At 42.9% G+C, this 23,027-nt stretch overlaps 1 protein-coding gene across 1 annotated transcript in view; it reads right to left on the reverse strand.

The window, feature by feature from the left end:
- Window positions 1–219: 219 nt before the first annotated feature.
- The window catches only part of LOC122185343 (histone-lysine N-methyltransferase MECOM-like), a 132,893-nt gene continuing 110,085 nt past the window's right edge, over window positions 220–23,027 (reverse strand). The window contains exon 2 of the mRNA XM_042881038.1: window positions 220–611. Coding sequence (XP_042736972.1) covers window positions 220–611 — 392 coding nt within the window. The remainder of the gene's footprint in view (window positions 612–23,027) is intronic.

A 23,027-nucleotide genomic window follows, 5' to 3' on the forward strand; every position in this document is an offset into this window, starting at 1 on the left:
CCAATATCCACCCACACAGATTTCATGCATGAAGAGCAACAACAATTCCTGCTTTTTTTTTTTTTTTTTTTTTTGCTTTTTTTTTTTCCCTTAAATTTACATTCACTTTCATCCAGAAAGCACCGCAAGGCCATGAAACAGTCTCAGTGTACACAAATATTCCCTGGCTGCTGCAGGATAGGACTCAAATTCTGCAAATACCTCTGTGTTTATAGACATTCAAGAGAACTCAACAGGCTGAAGGAATGCAAAGTGTCTTACCTCCCAACCGTAACTGGGATCTTTGAGGTGTGGCCGCTGCTCTCCCGTGAAAGGGCCGAACTTTTCTCCTATTTCAATCTTCCTTTTGGTCCATATCCCTAATCCCGCTCCAGGAATGTTGGATTCTCGGAGCTCAAATTCGGAAGGAATGGGAATGTCATCAGGAATGTATATCGTAGCCTTGTAAGGAGAGCTCTCCTTTGGTGTGAAAGCTTCGCTGGAGGTGGTTGGAGAGGATGGCTCCTGGATGCTGACAGATGCTGGGCACTGGGCGTTTGCAGCCTCTCCATCAGCTTCTGGCACTTCCTCCAAGGGAAGCTCAGGAAAGCTTTCATACAGGCATTCATCACCTGAAAAAGAAAGCCAAATGGTAGGATTTGAAAATATCCTGACAGGTTTTGCATGTGAAACCTTTTCACAAAATGGAGAGGACAGTTCGGTAGGCGGGCAGCACCCTCATCAATCACTGGTTCCCCTCGCCCTGCCAGGAGCTGAGCCTTCTCCCCATTGCAAGCCCAGGGGTTCTCTGTGACATTTCTCAGTGCTCCTGACATCAAAAGTGGTTTACATCACCAAACACAAAAAAGTGAATTACATACAGATGTACGTGCAGGCTCACCCTATTGTCCAATCTGGTCCGGATATAGCGCTTTGCATTGCACGCTCTTTGAAATTGCAATTGAAAGCCTGCATTATATGTTACAATTGAAATCTAAGTGAAGTGAAAAGCAGGAAAGCTTTACCGGTCTTTCAGAGAGACAGCCTGAACCTAGAGTAGCCAAAATTAAGTTTGATGGGCTCCAATTAGTTTTGGGAGGAAAGGATCCAGCCTACCACACAACTATTGGCAAGCACTTCAGCTGATGTAAATCAGTGTCTCATCACTGACCTCCATGAAATTCAATGGTCTGAAATAAGTCCAGGATCTAAACTGCGTCTTACAGAGAACACAAACCTTCTCCTCTTACAGAAGAAACTGGGGTAAATCCAAAAAAATTGAAAACAAAAACCTTTGTCGCTGGCACTTAGCCAGCAAACAAACAACAACAACAACAACAAAAGAGGAAAAACACACTATTTCTGACAGCTCGAACTATAAGGCTGATTGTAAATTCCTTTTAGCAAAGAAAAGAAACCTCAGAGTGACCTCAGCAGGGATTTTAGCTGCATCAGGAATACGGCGTTCAACCCACCAGTGTATGCAAAGGACACAAAAAGAGCAATTCCTCATAGCTTACATTAATTTACCTTTCTCTCTCTCACTGTACTTTTCCTTCGCATCAAAACGCATTCCACTTAACTCTAACTGAATAGGATGTGTGAATACTATTCTCCAAGGGACAAAGTTGAGAGATCGGGTATCTGAGCATGGGAATATTTGCATAATATGATGGCCCAGAAATTAGAGTGTTCCGCTGTGCTCGGCGACCAGAATGACTCCGTCTCAGTGAAGAAACAGGAAACTTTAAAATGTTCTTTCAATTTCTTGCTCATTTAAGAAACTATCCATGGTAGATTAGCACCGTATGCCTTTTCCACTAAAAACTGGTCATAGCCCATTATCTCTCACATCTTTGTTACATATTATCTCACCGCATTCTATCTGTACTTTCATGCTTCTGGTGCTGCCTAAGACAAACACTGGGACATAACAAATCATTTGAATAGATTGCTCCCATCACATGACTGGTAAACTGGATTCTTCATCTGTGAGCAATTTATTCACAGCCATGAACTGTTTTTCTTTCTTTCATGTGGCACTGGCTATGACCTCATGCATGTCACAGGAAAGTTCAGCTACCCACTCCCTCTGTCTCTGCCTTGGCGGGCTCCCCCTGTCCTCTAGCGACTGAACCCTGTATTGATCAGTTTGCCACTTTTCTAATACCTGGCACTCTGAGAAGCAGAAAATCTTGACTGACCCCACCATTCGGCTGAGATGGGTGCACAGTGGGATTTTCCATCATTTACGTTTAGGAAATCCTGCCTGTAATAGCTCATCAGTGCTTTGTTTTGGCGAAGGTGCTCAAGGAAAGTCATGAAAAAGAGCTTGAAGCATCCTTAAGTCCACGCCTGGACTTTCCTGTCCTGCAGCAAAACTCAGCCTGGACTGCAGGGGACAAGAAAGAAGTCATGGAAAGGGCAGGGACACAGCTCCACCTGGATGCCAAGATTCACTTCACTGCTCCATGCTGAAGTGACCAGGTTAGCAGCCACCTCTGTTACACCAATGCATTGCAGCTGTCCCCAAACTCAGCTCCCCTTGAACACATAGGAAAGCTCAGCACAGCCAAACAGTTGAGCAAGTCTGGTCCGTGCCACTCAAGCATCCCCCAGGATCCCCCATGCTCCCCACTTCTGCAGGCAGCAGCATCACTCCCATTCAGATGTCTTCCCCCAACTGTTTAGATTGCAACCCTGCATAAAAGAATTCAGCTGGTTTTGAAATGAGAAAAAAAAAAAAAAGAAAAAAAAGTAAGAAAAAAAGCCATGTATACACATGGGCTGCAGGAAGAGAAATCACACAAGGAAAGTGATCTGACTGATGATAAGCATATGGCTCGTTGGAAGGGGGTGTTTAAAAACTTCAGGCATCTAAATCCTACTGATTTCCCATGACAGCTGGGTGCCTGCACCCAAACTCCTTCAAAAGTCCACCTCATGAATTTGTTGTTTTTCTGTCCCACCAGGCAGCAGCTTACAAAACCAGGGCTCTCCTCGGTCCTGCCATTTCTCTACCAAAGAACCAAGTGGCTCAGACAAAACCCACAGCCACAGCAAACCACGCTCACAACCTGCCCACAAGCCAGCACAAGCTGTGCCTGCAGCCTCCAGGACAGTTCTGCAGATGTTTCTTCTCCCTATGGGACAGTCCAGTTTAATTTCTCTCTCACAGACCCGAAGGCCCCAGTTATACTTATCTCAGACATTCTGGCTATGCACGTTTTAGCCATATAGGGTCAAACCTGCAACTGATAAATCGGCACTGGAAGGCTGGCAGGGAGACAAGCCCATTTGTGCTGCTCTATTGTGACTGCTTTCATTTCCAGCAGACACACCCAGTGTCATAGTCAGAAACTGGCTCAAGTTTTGAAAGCCCTGCAAAGTAAAATACGCATATATCTGTCCCAAAGCTCTGGGGATGGGGTAAAACAAAGTACTGAAGTTACATATTGCCTGAAATAGAAAAGTATCCTAATGAAAATAGATTTTAAAACCTCAAAATAAACAAGAAGTTGAATTATTGCTGGCCAAGAGAGGGAAGACCATTAAGATACATTTGTATTATCACTAGTAGAAGGAACTACACTGAAATCAATGTACATGAATGGCGGGTCTGGTCTTCATTTCCAAATTTGTAGCTTCCTGGATCTTCCAGCAAAACAGTGGCATATTGACTGATAGCAAATCCTTGTGAGGTTCAGTTTAGGCTCAGGGATCATTGATGCTCAGTGCATCACTGATCCTCAAAGCATCATTTTCCCATGGAACTGCAAGGCATTCGCACAGACAACACTGCAGTTTCAAAATTCAAGGTGGCTTCTTTAAAGTCTACTAATTATCCCTGCTAGAAATGGGATGTAACAAAACCAAGGCCCTGATAAGGAAGCAGATGAGATTAGGCAGCGTGGAAGTTCTGATGTTAGCCTCCATAAAACTCTTCACTGATATTTTGCAATAAAAACATGAGCAAGCTTCAAAGGAAACAAGGGAGGAAAGGTTAATTGCTAGCAAAAGACCAGGATGGACACCTGTGTTTGCACTTTTGACACCAGCTGGCACGCCAGCAGGAAGGAGCTCACGTGGCCACACGCTGGGGATGTGCCTGATGAGCACAGCATAGCCATGTGCCAAAGCACAACTGCACCAATGGATTTGGAACATGGCTGCGGAAAAATGGATTTGTGCAGTTTTAAGAAGCCTCCTAACAACGTCATCTTCCCTCCTTTCTGCCTCTCTTCAGGCAATTTATGTCTGGGAAAATACAGCCCCAAACTGCTATTGACACTCTATAGCACTTGAATCTGATTCTCCGCACTTGGAGTCATGCACGTGGTTGCCGTGATAACCTGGGCAGCTGATAACTGCAGATGAAGGAGTAGGCTGGAAGCAAAAGCATCTAGAGAGCTTACTTCAGAGGTGTTTTTAATGCCATCACCTGCTGAGCAGGATAAAACAAGAGCTGAGGTAGAATGTGGAAGTGGCACTTTCCAACTGAGAAGATAGAGACGTTTTCGTGCCCACGGCTTCTCAAAGGTGAGAAAGAAGACCCTTAGCCCTAACATGCAGACATCAGAAGGACACGGCTTTAATCAGTGGAAGTCCATTGTGTCAGAAGCTTAGAACTCCGTAAGGGCCGTTGACCATGCCTTTAATGAAGGCATTAATGAGGGTGACTGGGGAACATATAAGAAGCAGATGAAGGAGACCCATCTCTTGCATAAGGCCAGAGTGGGCCTGAATGCACCACTGTGCTCCAAGTCAGATCCCTTAATGAGACCAGAGTGCATTTATATTTGTTTGACCTAACATTTCTATTCAGCGCTGAGGAAATCAGCACAGAGTATTTGCAAGCATATCTGAAAAGGAGGCAGGCATTTCCTCTTGCATACAAATGGGACACCTTTATCTGAATTTCTGTTTGAACAAGTATTAAAGAAAAAAATGTTACAGGCAGGGGCTGATTGATTACAAAATCTATCTACATCAGTCTAGAACACAGGAGGTCAGGAAAAACAGAAAATAAGAGAAAGAAACCTATTAGATTCAAAAGGAGCATAGAGTAGTGGTGAACTACATGAGAACCATCTGAGAGTCCTGCACCAAGGAAGCACAGCCAGGGGCCACGTTCCCTGGAGGAAAAGGTTCCTTGGCCTCAGAAACACACAGAGTTTGGGTTACCATCCCCAGGCACAGAAGGGACTCTAGCCAAGAGCTACATTACTTGAACTTTTTATCAGTTAATGTACCTGAAACTGGTTTGTGCCGCTCCCTATTCACAGAACTGTTCTGTGGAGCTAAAAACGATTATTTATTATTATTTGTATTGTAACTCAGTCTGGCGGCCCCAAGCAGGACCCCATTGTGAAAAGCATCAGGCAAACCTAATCAAATGAGATTAGATTCTAAGCAGAATGGAGCTAGTAATTCCCAGTTAAGTGAAAAACGTAAAAATAACAGGGGAGAGAAAAACTGTTTTACAAATACAAGGCTCAGCTGTAAAACAAAAGAGATTATCAGCAAGTCTAGAGATAAATGCCACACTTGAAATAGTTCTGAATCGTTACTTGAATGACCAAGGGAAAGTACTTTCACAATCATCAGTCTTCAAATACATCAGTGCTTTGCATACCTGTACTGCTCGACCCAAACCAAAGCACGGGAAAACTGAACATGCCCAAAAGATCCACCCCTGGAAACCAGATGTGGTGCAATGAGACGATGTTTGTGGGCTGCCAACTGTGGTCTGCTCGTGGGCCACACAACGGGAACGAGGGGGACTGAAGCACAATCTGCCAGATCTGTCACTTGCCCCAAAGGCCAAATTCCGAACTCTCCAACACGGCTGCTAAATCCAAAGTAATTGCTTTAAACTTCCACCAAAGGATAAACGAGATCAGTGTCTATCCTAGCCTTAGCCAAAGTTGGTCAGATTTCTTCAGATTGATGCTAATGTAAGAAAAATGAGAGGGAAATGTGGGGCTCAGATTTCAGCCTTCCTCTCATGCTTCTCTGCTGCAGATTTTGTCCACACTTGCACAGCTGGCCCCATGAAGCCCTGAGCCCTTGCACGACTTCGGCAGGAGAGGGAGTTGTAGGAAAAGATGCACAGACAAAGAATGGTGAGAAAGGCAGCACAAGACAACACGCCTTTGGGCTGGAGAACACAAGTCACCAAGTGCTCTGCTACAGCCTGATTCAGTCTGAAACAGAAAGGAACTCAGTCTGAGCACTGCTGTGGCACTGCATGTGAAGCATTTAGTGCTTTGGGAGGTTTTTGCCTGCATATCCCTGCAACATATGTATTGGTAGCAACAACGTGGACAGCAGCTGGTTTATGCTGCTTCTTACTTTATGTTTGCTTCTTACTTTTGTGAGGGGAAAGAAAAAAAATGCAACAAGAAGTGCATTCTACAAGCTGACATGAACTCCCTGGGTAGGAGGAGCTCTGAGCACAGAGGAGAAAATTGGCTGCAGGAGGGAAGCCACACGCTAGAGAGCATCACGCCTTTGAGGGAAGATTGCTCTAGCCCAACAGAGCCAAAATATAGCAAAAGCGTGGGGAACCGCTTGTGGGCTCTGGAAATCCTCACCATCAGCCCATACAATAACTAGTAGCATTTGGTGCTCTGTCTAGTGTCATTCTTGTCTAATTAAGTAACACAGTCCAAAGCATCTGATGTGGACCAGACGCTGTCCTTTAATTAGGGTCCAGCACTGAGAGACTGTGGGTCAGACTCTACTTTCATTTGCACGGGAGCCACTCTCCTTGATGTCAGGGGAAGTTGCACCTGTGTAACTGGAAAGCAAAATTTGGCTGCTTGTGCTCCTGCGCCCTCTCCATATAAATTACTACATTACATGCAGCAACAAAGAATTATAAATGTTGGCTGGCATCTACTGAATTTATTTACAAGTTAAGCCTAATTTTATTTATAGTTCCAGCACAATCATCTCTGGTAGAAATATTTATGTTATCTGTACTTCTGGTCTGTTAGAGTCTGCAGCAATCATAAACACTGCTGAAAAATTATTCGCAGTTAGCAGGGTTTAAACTACCCATTATATCACTGGCTAGTGCCAATAAACTTTGGTGCTGGTTGATAAAGTTTCCTCAATGGAATAAATATATATTTGCCTTCAAAATCTTATCTGGGTTACGGGGAGTGGGGGTAGAGAAGAGGGAGATGCCAGCTGCAGGGGGTGATGTATCGGGGCCAGGTCTGCAGCTAGCAAGGAGCCTGCAGAGATCCCTGCCAGCTGGGGAGGCAGCCCAACGCATGCTGAAACACCAGCTAATGGCTTACATTTGTATCTTAGTGAAATACTGCAACTGAGCAGAGCTGCAGCGGCTAACACGTACTTGCTAATTCCCTTCATGACTCTGTATGGATGAGACCCAAGGAGAAAAGAAATATATGCCTTAAAATTTTGAGCCTTTTGTGCTGGCCACTCCCAGGGCAGGAAAATGGATTACAGGAACCACCTTTTGTTCATTATTTGATTGCCATAATGGGAAACATGACATACATTCTCACAAAGATGCGTCACGAGAAGCCAACGTGCGCAGGAGAAAGTTAAGGAGGAGAATGATAAATAAGAATTAGTGAGATCAGTCACTTAGATAATAGGTTTTTAACTCATGCCAACTTAGCAAATACTAACCAGCATCAAAATTTAGCTAAATCCATATCAGCTGCAGAAAGGCAGAAAAGGTAACGCACTTTAACAGTCCCTGACATAGTGAAAAACTATTGCTGCAAAAGAACATCTTAAAATCAAAACAGCTACTGAAACCTTCAGTATTTTAATCAATGTAAATGAAACTTTATCTCACTGTAATAAATTCGGGTAAGTGAACTTCTTTTTACTCATTAGTAGACCTTTACTTTTTAAACTGAGATGTGTCACAAAGCAGCGCTGGAAATCACATGCCTCTGACAGAAAGCAGTAATAAAAGATGACTATTCTACCAAATTATAATGAAGACAGATAACAGAGTGAATTATAAAACAAAGGTTATAGATAGAGACTGAGCCTTGTAGAGGTAATGACTTTTAATTGGATTGAGTTTATCATATTTTCTGAGGTACAGCACAACCAGAAGAAAGGATTAGAATTATTTCCACATTTCATTATTTGGCATAATGAGAAAACAGAGGGAGGTCCACATCCCTGATGTGTTTGGTAAGCCACGGGAGATGTTGAACATGTCAGTATCCGGTAGTGTAAGGTCCTGAGACACAAATGCATTCGCCCCGTTAAAATGTGGCAAAGTGTAATCATTTGAGAAAAAAAAAAAAGGAAAGAAAAGGAAGAAAGAAAGCCAGGTCATGAAGTTTTGTTTCACAAGAGCGTTAGGAATAACAAGGAATTTAACCCCTTCCTGCCAGCAGCTACTACAGTGCTGGCCTACAAGCAGTTTGCTTTTTGGGAGATGAGCAATTCTCACTCTAAGCACTATGAGGTTAAAGAGTGATTGGTGAAGGCTCAGCCCTGCCTTCCTCCTCCTTTTCCAGAGGAGAGTGTAGCAGGACGGACTGCGTGCCACCAGGAATGCACCTGTTTGCATGCTGTACCCCAATCCTTCCATTTGGAGTTGTTTCCCCTGGAAAGCTGAGCTGCTGTAGTGCAGACAGAAGGTGCTGTACCAGCAGCCAGACAGCGTTTTAATTATGCAATTACAGGGAGTCTTAATTATACTGCAGTGACACTGTGATACACTGCAGTTAAGTCCTTGAAACACTAATAGAAATACTCATCAACAGTACACTAATCAAGAAAAGCATCAAATAATTAATCCTATAATGCTGTCCACTTCAAAGTCTCAAGGTCTGGCAAGACTGCTTTCCAGCACCTGCTCCCGAGGAGATACAAGGCCACCATTTTTCCTGCCAGTGACTTCTCAGCAGCACACACTGCAGTTGTACCACCGCAAGGTCACGCAGCACCAAGCACCGTACTTAGCTGATTGGAAATTTATGAGCAACTATATCAGAGCAGCTCTACTGCACATGACACGAGCAGAGACATTCTGTAGGGCGTCGGGATGCATCTGTATCCAACTTGTTGAATGAATAAAGTGATTACATTTTTACGACAACAAAAAATACGTTTGGGACAGTTTCATTTTGCTCTACGGAAGACCATTTATCCTACAAGGCAGCAGGTGTCTTGGATGGGGGTATTCCAAGGCACAATCAGCAATTCCTATTTTGCTTCAGCAAAACCTCGGTCCCTGGCTGGCACACATGCTTTTCATTGGTACCTCACAAAACAAATCGTGCACACGCATTTTCAGAGCGCAGCAATCTTTCCAGTTTATTTATATTACCTACCCCAATTCTGCTTTTTCTTTGCCCCAGACACTGTTTGTTCCTCCTATTCAACTATTCAAACTCTCGCAGCAGCGCATTTTATATAAGCATTTATTAATTTTAATATCAGCCAAATATTTATGATCAGTAAAGTACATTTGTGTTTCCCGGCACATTTTGCAAGGTGGATCTGTCCCAGCAAACTGGGATTTATGGGGCATCTTTAAGTCAGTGGGATTTGTGCCACGGACTTTAATGAAACGATAAGTTCAGCAGTGGTGCAGGTAAGGTTTGTCTGTAGGACTGACAGCAGGTATTGCACACATCCAGACCCAGTCAGGAAGGGATACTTGTCCCAGCGTGAGCTGTAGAGCCCATGGTAGTAAGCTCGGCACAAGGATAGAAGCAAAAGGAATCTAGTTGCTGAATATACTTACAATTCTATATTGTATATTTCTAGGCTAGCTTATTTTTTTCTAGAAAAAGAGGCATATGTGAGACTATGGTGAGCTGTGAGGACTTGTAGCTGTTATTTTCCTTGGTCTTTGAGAAGTGGGAAACATGAGGCTGCTTGTGACAAGGCAAGCCACTTGCACAGGGAATGCATGGCCAGCAGGATGTGTGCCACCAGCAGCTGTTCAAGTACAGAGCCCTTTCTAGCACACACACATCAAACCCATCTCTAATTCAGCATACTGCTTTGCCACGTTTACAATTAATTTACAAGCCATTAAAAAAAAAAAAAAAAAAAAAAAAGAATCAAAACCAAATTCCTTCTCATCTCCTCTCCACGCACTATTTTCCCTGGTATAGATTTTGCAAGGGGATGGAGGGAAGAAGAGAAGAACCCACTCCCGTTCCATCCCACCCCATCACTGCTGTCTCCACGACACAAGGTTAGCTCAGATTGAGCATCACCTTCTCTCCACTCATTTCTTGCTCTTTCTGCTTCTCTCAGAATTGCCTCATTTTCATTTTCTCACCAAAAAAAAAAAAAAAAATCACAGAAAAGGAAAATACTCAGACAGACAGATTTGAAAGAAAATAAAATCTGAACCAAAAATGTTAAAACTTTGAAGCTTCCACTGAGCAAGAAGGAGACTTGTTAGAAAAAATAAGTGTTCACAGAAATTAGGAAAATCCAGGATGTTGTCACCTCTTTCCTATAAAATTGTTTCTTGTGTAATTTAGAAAGTCCTCAGGAGTGTTTATCTGGCCATATTTTTCGCTAGCACATCTATGAATTGTAACTCCTCTGCGGTCTGACTGCTTTGAGCCTTTCAACACTATCTCAGCTGGCCCAAAAGTTTTCCATTCTCACCTCTCCCTTATTGGTGGTCCACAGCAGACACCGTTAGGTGCCTGTTCCCTCTTCAACACGTATTTGCAATCTCAGCCAACAAACACCCTTTGCCACTCTCTGCATGTGGACCTAGTCACACCTCCCACTTCACTCAGCCCTTTTCTGCCTTCCATCCCATCAGTCTTTCCTTGTGTGGTGGCTCTGCTGCTACACTCTCTGCTACTTTTACAAAAATATCCAATAACAAATTCCCTCCTTCCCTCTTGGGTTCCCATTTCTTTCCTGGGATCATATTACTTCATTTGCCTCTGATGAGCCCCATGGCGAATAGCTCATCCCTCTCTGCTGCTTTGAAGTTGCAAAGCAGAGCGGCACAGAAATGCCAAGTGTTCCCGTAGCAGCAGTCCCTGCTGGAAGATGGAGGAGTGGCCATCCTCATTCTGATCACTTCCCCCCTCCGAAATCAAATGTGACACCAGTGTGAAACCAGAATGAGCCCCCCACTGTGAAACAGTTAACATCAGTTAGATCTATTTTGACTCTGGAAAAAAAAGAAAAAAAAAGAATAAGAGTAGGGCTACAGTGTATTTTACATGGCTTCCTGGTCAAAGCCTCAAACATTTTGTAGATATTTATTGATATATAAACTGTAAAGAAAGTTAACTGCTAATGTAATTCACTCCACTCTTTGTTCCATACACCTTGTATCGCTTTCGACGAAGCTGTTGATCTTGGAGAAGCAGAAGGGTCCTGGTGAGCAGCTAGCAGAGAGCAATAAATCAGCACTCTCAAAGCTTCTGGTTCATCCCAATGACTTGGAAGCAATTTTGAAAATAAGCCTCCCCCCCCAAACTGGCAATCTTCATGAGTTCTATTGTTTTCATGTGCAGGCTGATATATGACAGCTTAAATAAATACATAGCACTTAATGGACCAAACTCAGTCTCAGTGTAACTGGATGCCATGCCATTAGAGACCTTGGCCCAGATGCTGCTCTCCATCCCAAAGGATCGTAGAGGACCTTATAAGCTCAAACTAACAAAAAGTTATTATGTGCTTTAAGTTGACTTCTTATTGCACTACAGACTAATCTTTTGTAATAAACTGTACTTAACTACATATCTATTTATGTTTACAGACATGGATTTAAGTGTTGTTAATGATCAGGATGTATATATACAAGATGTTTATGTAGAATGTTATACATAAACACCGAGACACATTCTAAGTCATGGAACTGACGGAATCTTCGAGCAAAAATAGCTTGAACAATTTTGTGCTTTTTGTGAATGCTCCTAACATAGTTCGTAATCACTTGAATAGATTTTGTCCAAGATTATTTTCCATAATAAAGCCAAAAATGCTCAGAAACCTTCAAGCTAAACAGTTACAGTTAGCAAAGCCATAAACAATCATAAAGCAGATGTGTTTTTCACGAGTGCACATATCAAGGCTGGTATTGGGAACGCAGAGAGAAGGACAGGCGTTGCATGGACTGCACTTGCTCAAGCAGTAACAATGCAATTGCTGCTCACGGAAGAGATTTTCCAAGTGAGGAAGTGGAAGCAACAAATCATGCCTTAAACTTTCCTTTTAAGCTCATTAGAAGATGAAGTCAAGTAACAGCGGCTCTTCCTGGAGCACTTCTCAAAGCAAATGTCAAACTACGATTCAGCTGACCTCCTCCACGCTCCCCTGAACCTTAACCCAGCAACTTTTGTAAGGCCATGCATAACCCCAAGCGCGTCAAGAGAGAGAAACTTCAAGCATTACGGTGAGGATGTGTTGAAAAAGCACTTGGTGCACATCTAACCCATGGGCTTCCATCTCACCCACAGGCAAACTGTAGCCTTGGGGGGTGAAAATGGTTGACCCACTGGTCCAGACCAAATAAAGGGTGCATTTGGAAAATCCACCACTCGTCTGGGCTTGGCATCCCTTACTGCTTCCCACAAAGCTGTAGTCTGGCTGCACCGCAAAGCCTCAGCTTGTGGTTCACACACAGACCACAGCTCACATGGGAAAAGCTGAAGGTCAGAGAGTGTTCAGGGAGCTCTGAAATGAACGACAAAGTCTGGTGAGCTGATCCTCTCCAGGATCATTGGAAGCACATGCCGGTCTCAAGGGAGAGCAAATCATAGCCTGAAGCTTGAGTAATATTTCTCAATATCAAAGTAATAGTAACAAAATAAAATACATTAAGAAAATACAAAAAACTCAAGTGCCACAGCCAGAATGAAGCTTTTGTCTATCAGAAAAAATCTGCAGAAAGCCAAAGACACCTCCCAGTTCCCTAACCAGTCTGCAGAGGAATTTATCTCCATGTCTTGCTGCTCTCCAGGACTTCAACCCATGGTTCCTCTTGTACCCTCTCAACAGAGGCCAGCCCCAGCACTTACACACCCACAGAGAATTTTGCACGCGAAATAACGCAGGATGAGCGTGATGTTTGCTTTGTCCAGTTCTTTTAGGCCGGATGGCATAGACCAAACAAATATCATTTGTTGTTTAAAGAGCAAATCCGAGCAACTTCTTTGAACGGGAGCATTTGGTAGTTGACACATCTACGGATGTTTTAAATCATGAGGGCAACTACTCCATTTTGATTTTAATGCGTTTGTGCGTGAAGTTCTTTGTCATTCCAGCCCACCTGTCTTAGAGCACAGAAATAGAAAACAGGAGTAACTCTCGAATTTCACCTCAATTTAATCCATCACAGAAAGCGCACTGTTTTTGCACTGTATGAAAAAAAAAAAACACCGGGACATTTAAACAAAGTGACACAGATCATCAGCAGATCAACTGAAAATGACAGCTCAATCAAACAAATGTATGTTGAGAATTTCCACAGGGCAGCTCTAGCTGCAGCCAAACCAAATTTGTTTAGTATACATAAGTTAGCTGCTTAGAAACATTCAGTATGCTGCTAGCCAGATGATGACTTTCCCAGATAAACATCTATTTAACCAAATATCCCCATCCATGAAAGTGCTGGCAGAGGTTTGATGTATTCTCCCAGACTCAAAAAATATGACTTCGCACCAGTGGCAGGCTGGTACCGACCCACCCATGTGGCACCTATGTAAAAATAACTAAACACTCCTGTAAAAAAAAAATGTTATAACCACCAAAAGGTAGGCAAAGCTCCATAACCCTGATGGAGAGTTTCTGGCAGCCAATAAATTCACAAAGTGGCGTTAGGGTGACACACAAATTATGAACTTGGGAAGCGCCGGAGAAAACTGTGCATCCTGTGCCATATATCAAAGACATGGAGAGGAGGGGAGTTGTTTGATTCTTCTTCTAAAGCAGGGTATTCCTGTGGAAATCAATGACAAATCTCAGTTTGATTCCAGAGGTGCCCCAATAAAGCTTTCGCTGAGGAAATATATCTATAAGAGCTCTCCTCCATGATTCCACCCTGACTTAGAGGTGATTTTCTGCGGTGACACTTATTAGCAGTAGAAGTCATAAAAATAATCTTGGTTTCAAAGATTAATGAGTCCTTTGGCAAATTTAGTTTAGAAGTAAAATATACCTGAATTTTCAGTCAAAATCAGATTTTTGAGTAAAAGAGACCTTAGTTCAGACAGTGGCATCATTCCTGTTCTATGAAAAATCATGCAGAATCATCAGACTTGAGCTCAAGTAGAAGAGCACAGTCCTACATGCTGAAATCAGTGAGAAAACACCTCTTTGGTACAGAAAAGAAAAAAAAAGCTGGGTTATATTCAGAGTAGTAACACCTCAAAGGTCTTAGGGAACTGGGAACAGCAGCAAGCTGGCCATTTACCTCTGCATACACATATATGCATCTGTATTACTGTAAGCTGGATTAATGACTAGCAATAACTGGCTAATAGCTCTTGAAATATAAATTAGAATTTTAGGTAGAGTCTTTTTTTCTTTTTTTTAAACTTCTGATTTCTTCAAATAAATATATTCCAAAAAAATAAAAAAAATACATATCCACTCTTCAAAGTTCTGTCAAACAAAAGAGTGCCTATAAAGAATGGATTCTGATGGACATCTGCTTACTATTTAATAACCACAAAGAGAATATTTACAAAAAAAAAACCAAGTGCAACAAATGAAGAGGGCTGCAATGCTCACCCATCCCAAGGCGCAGAGCTTGCACAGCACTCAGAGCAATGCGTGATTGCGACGGAGAGAATAAATGCTGAGAGATTCATCAGATCCTATTTTCTGGGCAGAAATATACAACAAAGGTGGGCTATGAGTTACTGACCTGGCCATAGATAACGTACCTATCCCCAAACCAGCAACATTGCACCAGCAGGAGGAGATAAATATATTTTTCTAGCCTCTATTGCAGAACAGAAACACGCCTGGCTGTGTTTATACACAGAAACCCCATCTTCCTCTTCTCACCTCCAGCAACAGAGACCCACAGACCCTGTGAGATGAGAAAAATGAGAAGGTTGGGCCTCAAAGTGCAAAAGTCTGAAGGAAAGAGAGAAGTAAAAGCACAGAACTTTGATGTGACAGCCCTGTGCAGGGGTGTACTTGCTGTAGACAAAACCTCATGCTGTTGAATACCACTGAATTTCCCTAAAAAGCTGACGTCTGGGGGAAGTTTAACACATGGGTTTTGAGTGCTTAATGTCACTAATGAGTACTGTCAGTATTATTTGCTTTGTTGCTGTTATTCTTCCATGTTTTTAAGTGTCTGTTCACTGCCAGGTCACCAGCAGAGCTACACTTGGCACGCAACAAAAAGAAGAAAAACACTGATATGATAACAATCAAACTTCGAAACCCACACCAGCGCTGGTCCCGAGTGGCAAAACTGGGATATAGATGGAAATCATTTTTTGCTGGAATTTGCAAGCTGATACATTGCTGGGGAAGAAAAACAAGTGAAAGTATTGACAAGCAAATGGCAAAATGCAAAGCCTCAGTGTGGCACAGATCTGTACCCCAGCTCTGATGGCTTTCTGCTGGATATTGGCTTCTGAAAGCTGCATTTACACCAGTGCAAAAGAGCCACCTGAAGAAACAGAGAGGACAGCCCAACATTCAAAGCTCGTATTATTTTCAATGATGCATGGTTATTTTTTTCATTTCCCCTTTCACTTTTCCCCCTGAAAATAACACACAGAAAAACAAGCTAAAGATGCACAACAGGGAAATTTAAGCAAGGTGCAATTTTGCAGATTGAGTAGAGGAGGAGAGAAGAATACAGAAGAGAGAAGTGATAACAGCTGCAAAATAAATAGAAAAGCTGCTTAGGGAAAGTTACCAGGACTATGCAGGTGAAAAAGAAAGAAAAAAAGGAAAGAAGACTGAAGAAAAATGAAGGAAAAAAAGACAGCAACAGAAAAAGGATTCAGTAAGCTTTTTTTTCTATTTGAGCAATATGACTGCTACAGTAGGTCTGTCTTCGAATTGTATGCACACCACCTCAGATGCTGTCCAAGCAAATCCTCAGGATTATGGTCCTCTTTCTCTCTAATCCGAGCCTACAAGCTGAATATAAAATATGATTTCTGACTGCTTAAGCTGCTGTGTGAATTTTGTTGGCAAACTTATGGAGGAGATGGAGACCATTGCTGGCAGCTGATTTCAGTTATTTCCAGGAAATGAGTGATCAGACTGTAAAATCTTCGTGCTCATTGATGAGTGGCTCATCAGTGAAGAAATCCTGCTTTAGCTGTGCAAACGGAGCGATTTTGTGCTTAATGAGTTAAACACACCAGTGCAAAGAACCAAACGGGGCGCGTAACCGGCCCAGATTCCTGGCCCCGCTGTTCACGGCCATAACCGTACTGAGAGATACACACAGAAGCTCTTCCCTTCATTTTCAGCCTTCAGGACAGAAAGTCAGAAATCCAGGCAGTTACGTGAACACCAGACAACCAAATCGCTTTCACTCGCTTTCAGTTTTTGTGTTTTTTCTGTGTTCGGCACCAATTTAATCTACTCCAAAGTTGATCTGAACGGGATCACAGTGAGTGTCAACCAGCTTAATATGAATAAAAAGCGATTGTAGGAGCCGAAAACATTAAGTGTGAATCTAGAAACTGCCTTGTAACCATGACCAATATTCAGTGATCTGCAGAAATCAAAGCACAGGATGCACTATGGTTTCCACTGCATTCCTCAGGCTCAGCGATCTGCCAATATTTTGCACGTAAGCATGTGGACCTTCAAAAGAGCCGAGTTTGTCCCAAGAAAGTACAAAACAATCACTACAAAGGAAAGTAATGAAAAATTCTCCTCCTGAACAAACATACCGTAAAAATGAAGTGTAAATCATAAAACCCAAATGAAAACAACTACTCCTCCCCCAAAATTGCCCAAATAATGGGATGAGGAAGTTTTCACTGATTAGATTAAATACTGTGAAGCACTTTCAATCTCCAATAACAAATGCTTTACACCCATACAGCGCATGAGCACGGAGAGCAACCCATGGAGCAGAGCAGTGAGTGGTACATAGGGGCAAAGCAAAGCTTCATCCAGAGTCCTGGGGTGAAGACATTGCCTCCACCCCAAAACACACAGTCAGCTTCTCAGAAGTGACCCTGCTTGCAGAGGTTCACCACTAAGGCCAACAGGAGAATAAAAGGCCAGCAAATGTTTCTGAGAACAACAGTTTTTAAAAGCAGACTTCTTATGCTAAGGGCTGAGCTCCACCACGCACACAACCACAGCACCAAACTCCTACATGAAGCACCTCCCCAAGACTATTTCCCCAGTTCAGCAGAGAATATAGCAAAGTAGGTTGGACTTTGTTGAAACAATACGGCGTTGAGGAAAGGAATTTCTTGAGACAAAGGCTCTCCATATTTATTCTACCCTTCTGAACGTGAAAAATATCAACATAACAGACGCTTAGTCTCCTATCCCTCTGCCATATTCAACATGAAATGAGTAGATGAGAAGCCTGACAGTGACAGAAAGGAAAACAGAGAGTTTAAAATGAGGTTGCTTTGTGTATTTTGCTTTAAGGTATTTTCATCCTGTATGGTGCTCCCTTTGCAGCGTATGAAAATCTCCAGCATAGGCAGATTCCTCCTATCCACAACAAAAGACAAACTCGGCTGCAGCACCAAGCAGCTCCTGGCAGTCATCATATATCCACCAAAGGTATTTCCTTTGGTGCTTTCTAGCCTATCCTTGTATTCATTTATCAATCACCAGCTGCTCAGTTAGAGACAGCGCAACTCAGGAAGGGAGATAACATCCCAGCCACCACAACAGAGAAAACAAAGTTGTGGCAAGAGCAAACAATTCATCCATAAACCAGGAGAGGAGTGGAAGCAGCATCTCATTTCAAGCAGGTTAACGTGACTTCCTCCACGCTGCGCAGAGATCGTGCTGGGACAGGCTGCTCTCAGGAAGCAATTCCAGGGAAGCAGCAGCTCAGAGATAGACATGCTGCTCAGCCCTTCCATGTGTCACAGCTGAGAAAGGAGCTGCTGCTCTAATTCACAGCTCCACCTTTAAGCGTCTCCACAAATTATCCCTAAACGTTATCTGCCATCAGCACGGGATCCAAAATTACACAGAACACCGTGAAGTGTTTTACAGACTAGCCTGCAGTACACCAACTGCATTCTGATTTCTCCAGTGTTAACACAAACTACTGACTGATGACACGAAGCAAGATGTCACATGTAGTCTCTGTTGTACTACCATAAGGATCTCACATGTACTATGGATACAGGTGACACTCAGGGTGGGAAGATGGAAGGTGACAAACTGATGGTATCATCCCAAAGTTTTGGACCGTTTTTGTGTGACTTTCATGGTAAACAGAATGGAAAAATCTACCACTGCTGAAATGCTGAAAGATTTTTGAGTTCTGAATGCAGACAGATTCCATCACATGTGTGTGTATATATGGTAAGTAGGGAAATCTTTTCAAAGGTTTGTTTTGTTTTGTTTTGTTTTTTGGGGGGGGAGGAAGAAATTTGATTTCATTGATCTAAATAAAATAAAAAAAAAAGGTATCTTTTCATTTAAAGTTTTGATTATTTTCCCTTTCTTAGAGTTCCCAAAGATTTATTTTTCTTTCATATCAGAATGAAAATATGTTCTGAAACACGATAGGCTTCTGTAGAATATAAGTAACGTCTTACAGGCAGCAGCTGCCGTGACCGCATTTACTCAAGTCAAGCTAAGTATACCCCAAAGAGTTAAGAATTCATTTCAGCTAAAACATGTATTACTACTACTTTACTTGTTGCAAGGATGATGAAAAATGTGAATCTGTAGAAGGTGCACAAGGCTGTTTGTAAAGAACAGGAGAAAGTGTTTTAATTTACTGACACATTCCCACATCTCTTTTCCCCACTCTCAGGAAGAAAAGCATCTGTGTGTGCCCACACCCCTCAGCAGGCAGATCCAAGTGGTGCCTGCTAATGGATGGTGAGGTTAACGCCCAGCAATTCAAAGCTTCTCATTAATTACTGCTAATTGTCATGGCAATCTCCTTTCTCCTGTTTTACATCATGAGCAAATGATTTTTCATTGCAGAATAGGTAAGCTAAAAGGTGTTTGGGAAAATATAATTAGTTTCAGTAAGTAGCATGATCCAATTTGAATATTTCTATTTACTTCTGTAATTATTATTATTTTTTTAATCACCGAATTAACTCGATTCCACATTCTGAAAACTCAGCCCATAAATTAAAATAACCAGCACTGCAACCCTGCTTCTGGAAAGGCTCTGACGGCTGAACATCTCCTAGGCAAGGCTGACCAAACCAAGGCCCCCTCTCAGGAGGGGAGAACTGAGAGGACACTGTGCTACCAGAAACCCCACAGCCCAAAGAAGTCACTTATGTGGACAAATAACCCCTCCTTAGATATTTAATGAAATAATTGCAGCCACTCCCTCTGGCTTTCATCATCAATTAGGTCGATTTGCATTTGGCATCTCTCTCTCCCAGTCACACCACTGCATTTCCTTTGGCACACCCAACTCCAAGTTCAAGACAAGGTCTCCTACACAGCAGTACCTGGCAACATTGCAGGGAGGGCAGAGGACTTGCTAGAGCTGTCAGAGCTGGGATGACCTGAATTCTGAGCTGCTGAAGGGCTCCTTCAAACCCTCAAAGAGCATAAGTCTATTTAAGCCTGTAAGTTCAAATAGAACAACTGAATGGTTTTAACTTTTCACACCATTCTAAGAGGATATCTCTGTTGGATCCTCCACAGTTGCACTATGAGTCCTGATGGGAAAAATGAATGAAATTCTTCCATATATTTAGCATACCAAGGTAGAGGCTTGGTTTTCTTAAAGCATTGGATCCAGCTGAAAAACAGCAGTGAAACACCCACTCCTGTTCCAGTGACAGCTGTGAACCAAGCGATACAGAGTAGTTTCTTAAGTACAAACGGAAACACATCCATTTATCCAACAGCCCAGAGACTGCTGAGGCTGATGGGCAGCTGGAGGAAGTCAAACGCATTGGTGTGCACCATGGAAGGGTCACAGCCCCATGGTGTCAGACAAGCAGGAGCTGGATGAATAAACACAGGTAACAATTAATTCAATGCGTTTGTGTTTCCTATAATAGCCTGAGTACATTACATTTTCCTGTACTTGTCCCTATTCAAGTACACTTCTGGATATTTTTAAAGCCATGACTGGCTGGATACGTTTGAGATTGCAGCTGTTTTGTCCAGCAGCAAACAAACCAAGCCCTATGCATTGCTTCGACCCACAGCCCGATAAGCTCCAAACGTTTCCAGCACAAATTCATGCAGATATGAGATTAATGCTTGCCTTCTGCTGTAACTTTTGCCATTAAAATAGTAAATTCTGTTAATAACGGAAAAGAGTATTCCTGGTGCTTTCTTGACTGTACTTGTTCACCCCAGCACTTGTTACAGTAAAACAGAGCATCCGTGCTGCTCACGCTTGGCACCAGTCCACTATTCAGACCCTGCTGCAGCTAGAGGCTGGAACAGGTCTGGGGCAGTAAAATCCAGCAACTAACTGTAAAACACAAATGTCTTCCTGATGTAGCAGGGCTTTCTAGGAGGCCACTGCTGCAACAGAGCTGCAGCCCGGCCCCAGGAAGTCTCCAGGCCCAATCCAGGCTATTGGAGGGAACGCCGTCTCCTCCGTGGCCCGAAAGGCTTCTGAGAAGGACACAATGTGAAACGTGACCTGCGAGCTTTCTCCATAAACAAACCCAACCTTGCTCCCTCACAGAGCTGCCTTTCTTTTCCCAAGACCTACTGAAAGCTTGGAGTCTCCTTGAACGTATTAGAAATCCTTCCCTGAGAGAGGAACCGGACATTGTAAACGAAGCATGGCTTAGAAGCCCCCTTGTACCAGCAAATATCCTACAGATTCCAGAGGCATTTTATGTCGGGCCTATTTACCTGTCATGCTAGTTCTCACCCTATGATTCATTTATTTTTAATGCTTTCAGCATTTTTTACTGATACTTTTCAAGGTGTTAGGGTGTCCCCTCTGTAGCACTTTCAGATTTGCTTGCAGAACTCATACACTGTAACAGCATACAGAGAATATTGTTCGGATGCTTTCAGAAAAGTAATAATAATAAAAAAATGCTTTCCCACATTACCTACACACATATGCTCACATCTATAGGACTAATAACTCCAAGAAACCTAATGAGCATGGTGGGAGGGCAAATTCAGGACTGGGTCAGCTCAAGGGGAGCTTGTAGCAGCAGACTGAGCAGGGAAACCACCAAGTCCCAAGTGGCCTTCAAAGTCAGCAAGGATGGAGGTCCCCCCCCCCTCACTGGGCTCCAGTGTTTACTCATCCCGTGGGATGGTTCTTCCTTACACCCTGCTGTAATACTCCAGCACCAGGAATCTCCCTGGGGAGCAGGCGTGCAGTGTGGTGGTCTGTCTGTGCCAGGGCTGCCACCGCATCTTCTGGTCCCTCATTTGATACTATATTCAGTACTAATGGCAAAAAACAAAACTCTTCTAAACATGGAAAATATGATTCAGTATTGAACATCTGCACATTCTTAATTGCCTGAGCTGCCCCCTCCATCAAAAATGTTCATTATTTGCTTCATTTCCTAAATAACGGGCAAAAGTCACCACAGCATTTCCTAATAATGTATGCCCACAACTCTATTTTCCCCATCTGCTATGCTTGCCTAAGACTGGTCATTTGTTACCTGCTAGTTCCAATTGATTTCCTTTTGCCTCTGCTTTCCTTCGCCATGAGTGCAGAGAGCAAACAGCACGATTTATACTAGCCATCTAGTACCAATCATTAGATAACAAGGCCCTTTACTGAAAGCATTTAGAGTAAAACAATACTTTAAGTTTACCTTTGCTTCCATTTCCTTCTTTATTACTTTAGGTTCAAAATAAGGCCAAAGAAGTTCGGCTTCTATGGAAGATGAGATACTCACCCAATATAAATCCTTCACATCCCATACAAAACAAAGTGCTCAGCTTCTAAAGCAGTTGTTCAGACTTCTTTTTGAGGTTGGTTCAATGAAATCCTCACTCCCTGCTTCTCGTATACCCATTTGCTGCCTATGTGCCCTGCTGCAGGTGAAGAACCAAGCTGCTTCACCTGTGGTGAGATGACTCCCTTAGCCCTACAGAAGCCCAGGTGTGGATGATCCCCAGGCTTTAACTCATCAAGTCTGAGGGGAAAAGGAAGAGAGTGAGGGATGGGGATTTTCTAATGATGCCCCTCCTCAGCTTTGCATCAGACCTATTAGGAAGCAAGTGAAGTTACTTTGTGCTGAATCTGTTTTACTTCCTGCAGCTATTCTCTCTGCAGTATGGACACATTTCTACTGCACAGAGAAAAGAGCTGGATTTTTAGTAACTGAATAGGAGAAGTAATTCCAAGGGAAAAAAAGAAAAAGAAAAAAGAAAAATCAGCAAGAAACTCCAAAATGCAAACGTGCCAGGTGTGCTCTATTAGGTCACTCAATTCTTCACAGGAAAATGATGCTCTATGACAAAGTGCTGCTTTGATCCAACACCCTTACTAATAACTACTGTGTGTATATATACACGTACTTATCAGTATCCAGCCTTTGTAACAGCCAAAGCTTCTCAGCAGAACAATGTCTACGCTTTTGTAAGAGATGGTTTATGCTCTGGTAAAACTTTAGTAGCGTTTTTTCCAGTCGCTGCTGTTCTGCATACATGCAATTTGGTGTCAAGGTTAGTAGCTTCCATTCAGACACCACCAGGAGATTCCCATGAGCAGTGAGTGACACAAGTGGCCATGCTGATGTGGCCTTCGTGTGCTTAAACAGGAGTGCTTTGTAGGCACGCCTGAAACTGCTGAAACAACAAATCCCAGACAATTGAAATCTGTTAGATCCAGGCTGCCAAACAGAGCAGTTCCCACTGTGACACCAAATGAGTAGCCAGGCCCTCAGCATCTCCGTTACCTAATTCTTCTGCAAGTCCAGGAAAGCCTCCCAGTG

The sequence above is a fragment of the Lagopus leucura genome, unplaced genomic scaffold (assembly GCF_019238085.1).
Source record: "Lagopus leucura isolate 7727_CA_CO unplaced genomic scaffold, USGS_WTPT01 Super-Scaffold_100029, whole genome shotgun sequence".
NCBI classification, from domain to species: Eukaryota; Metazoa; Chordata; class Aves; order Galliformes; family Phasianidae; genus Lagopus; species Lagopus leucura.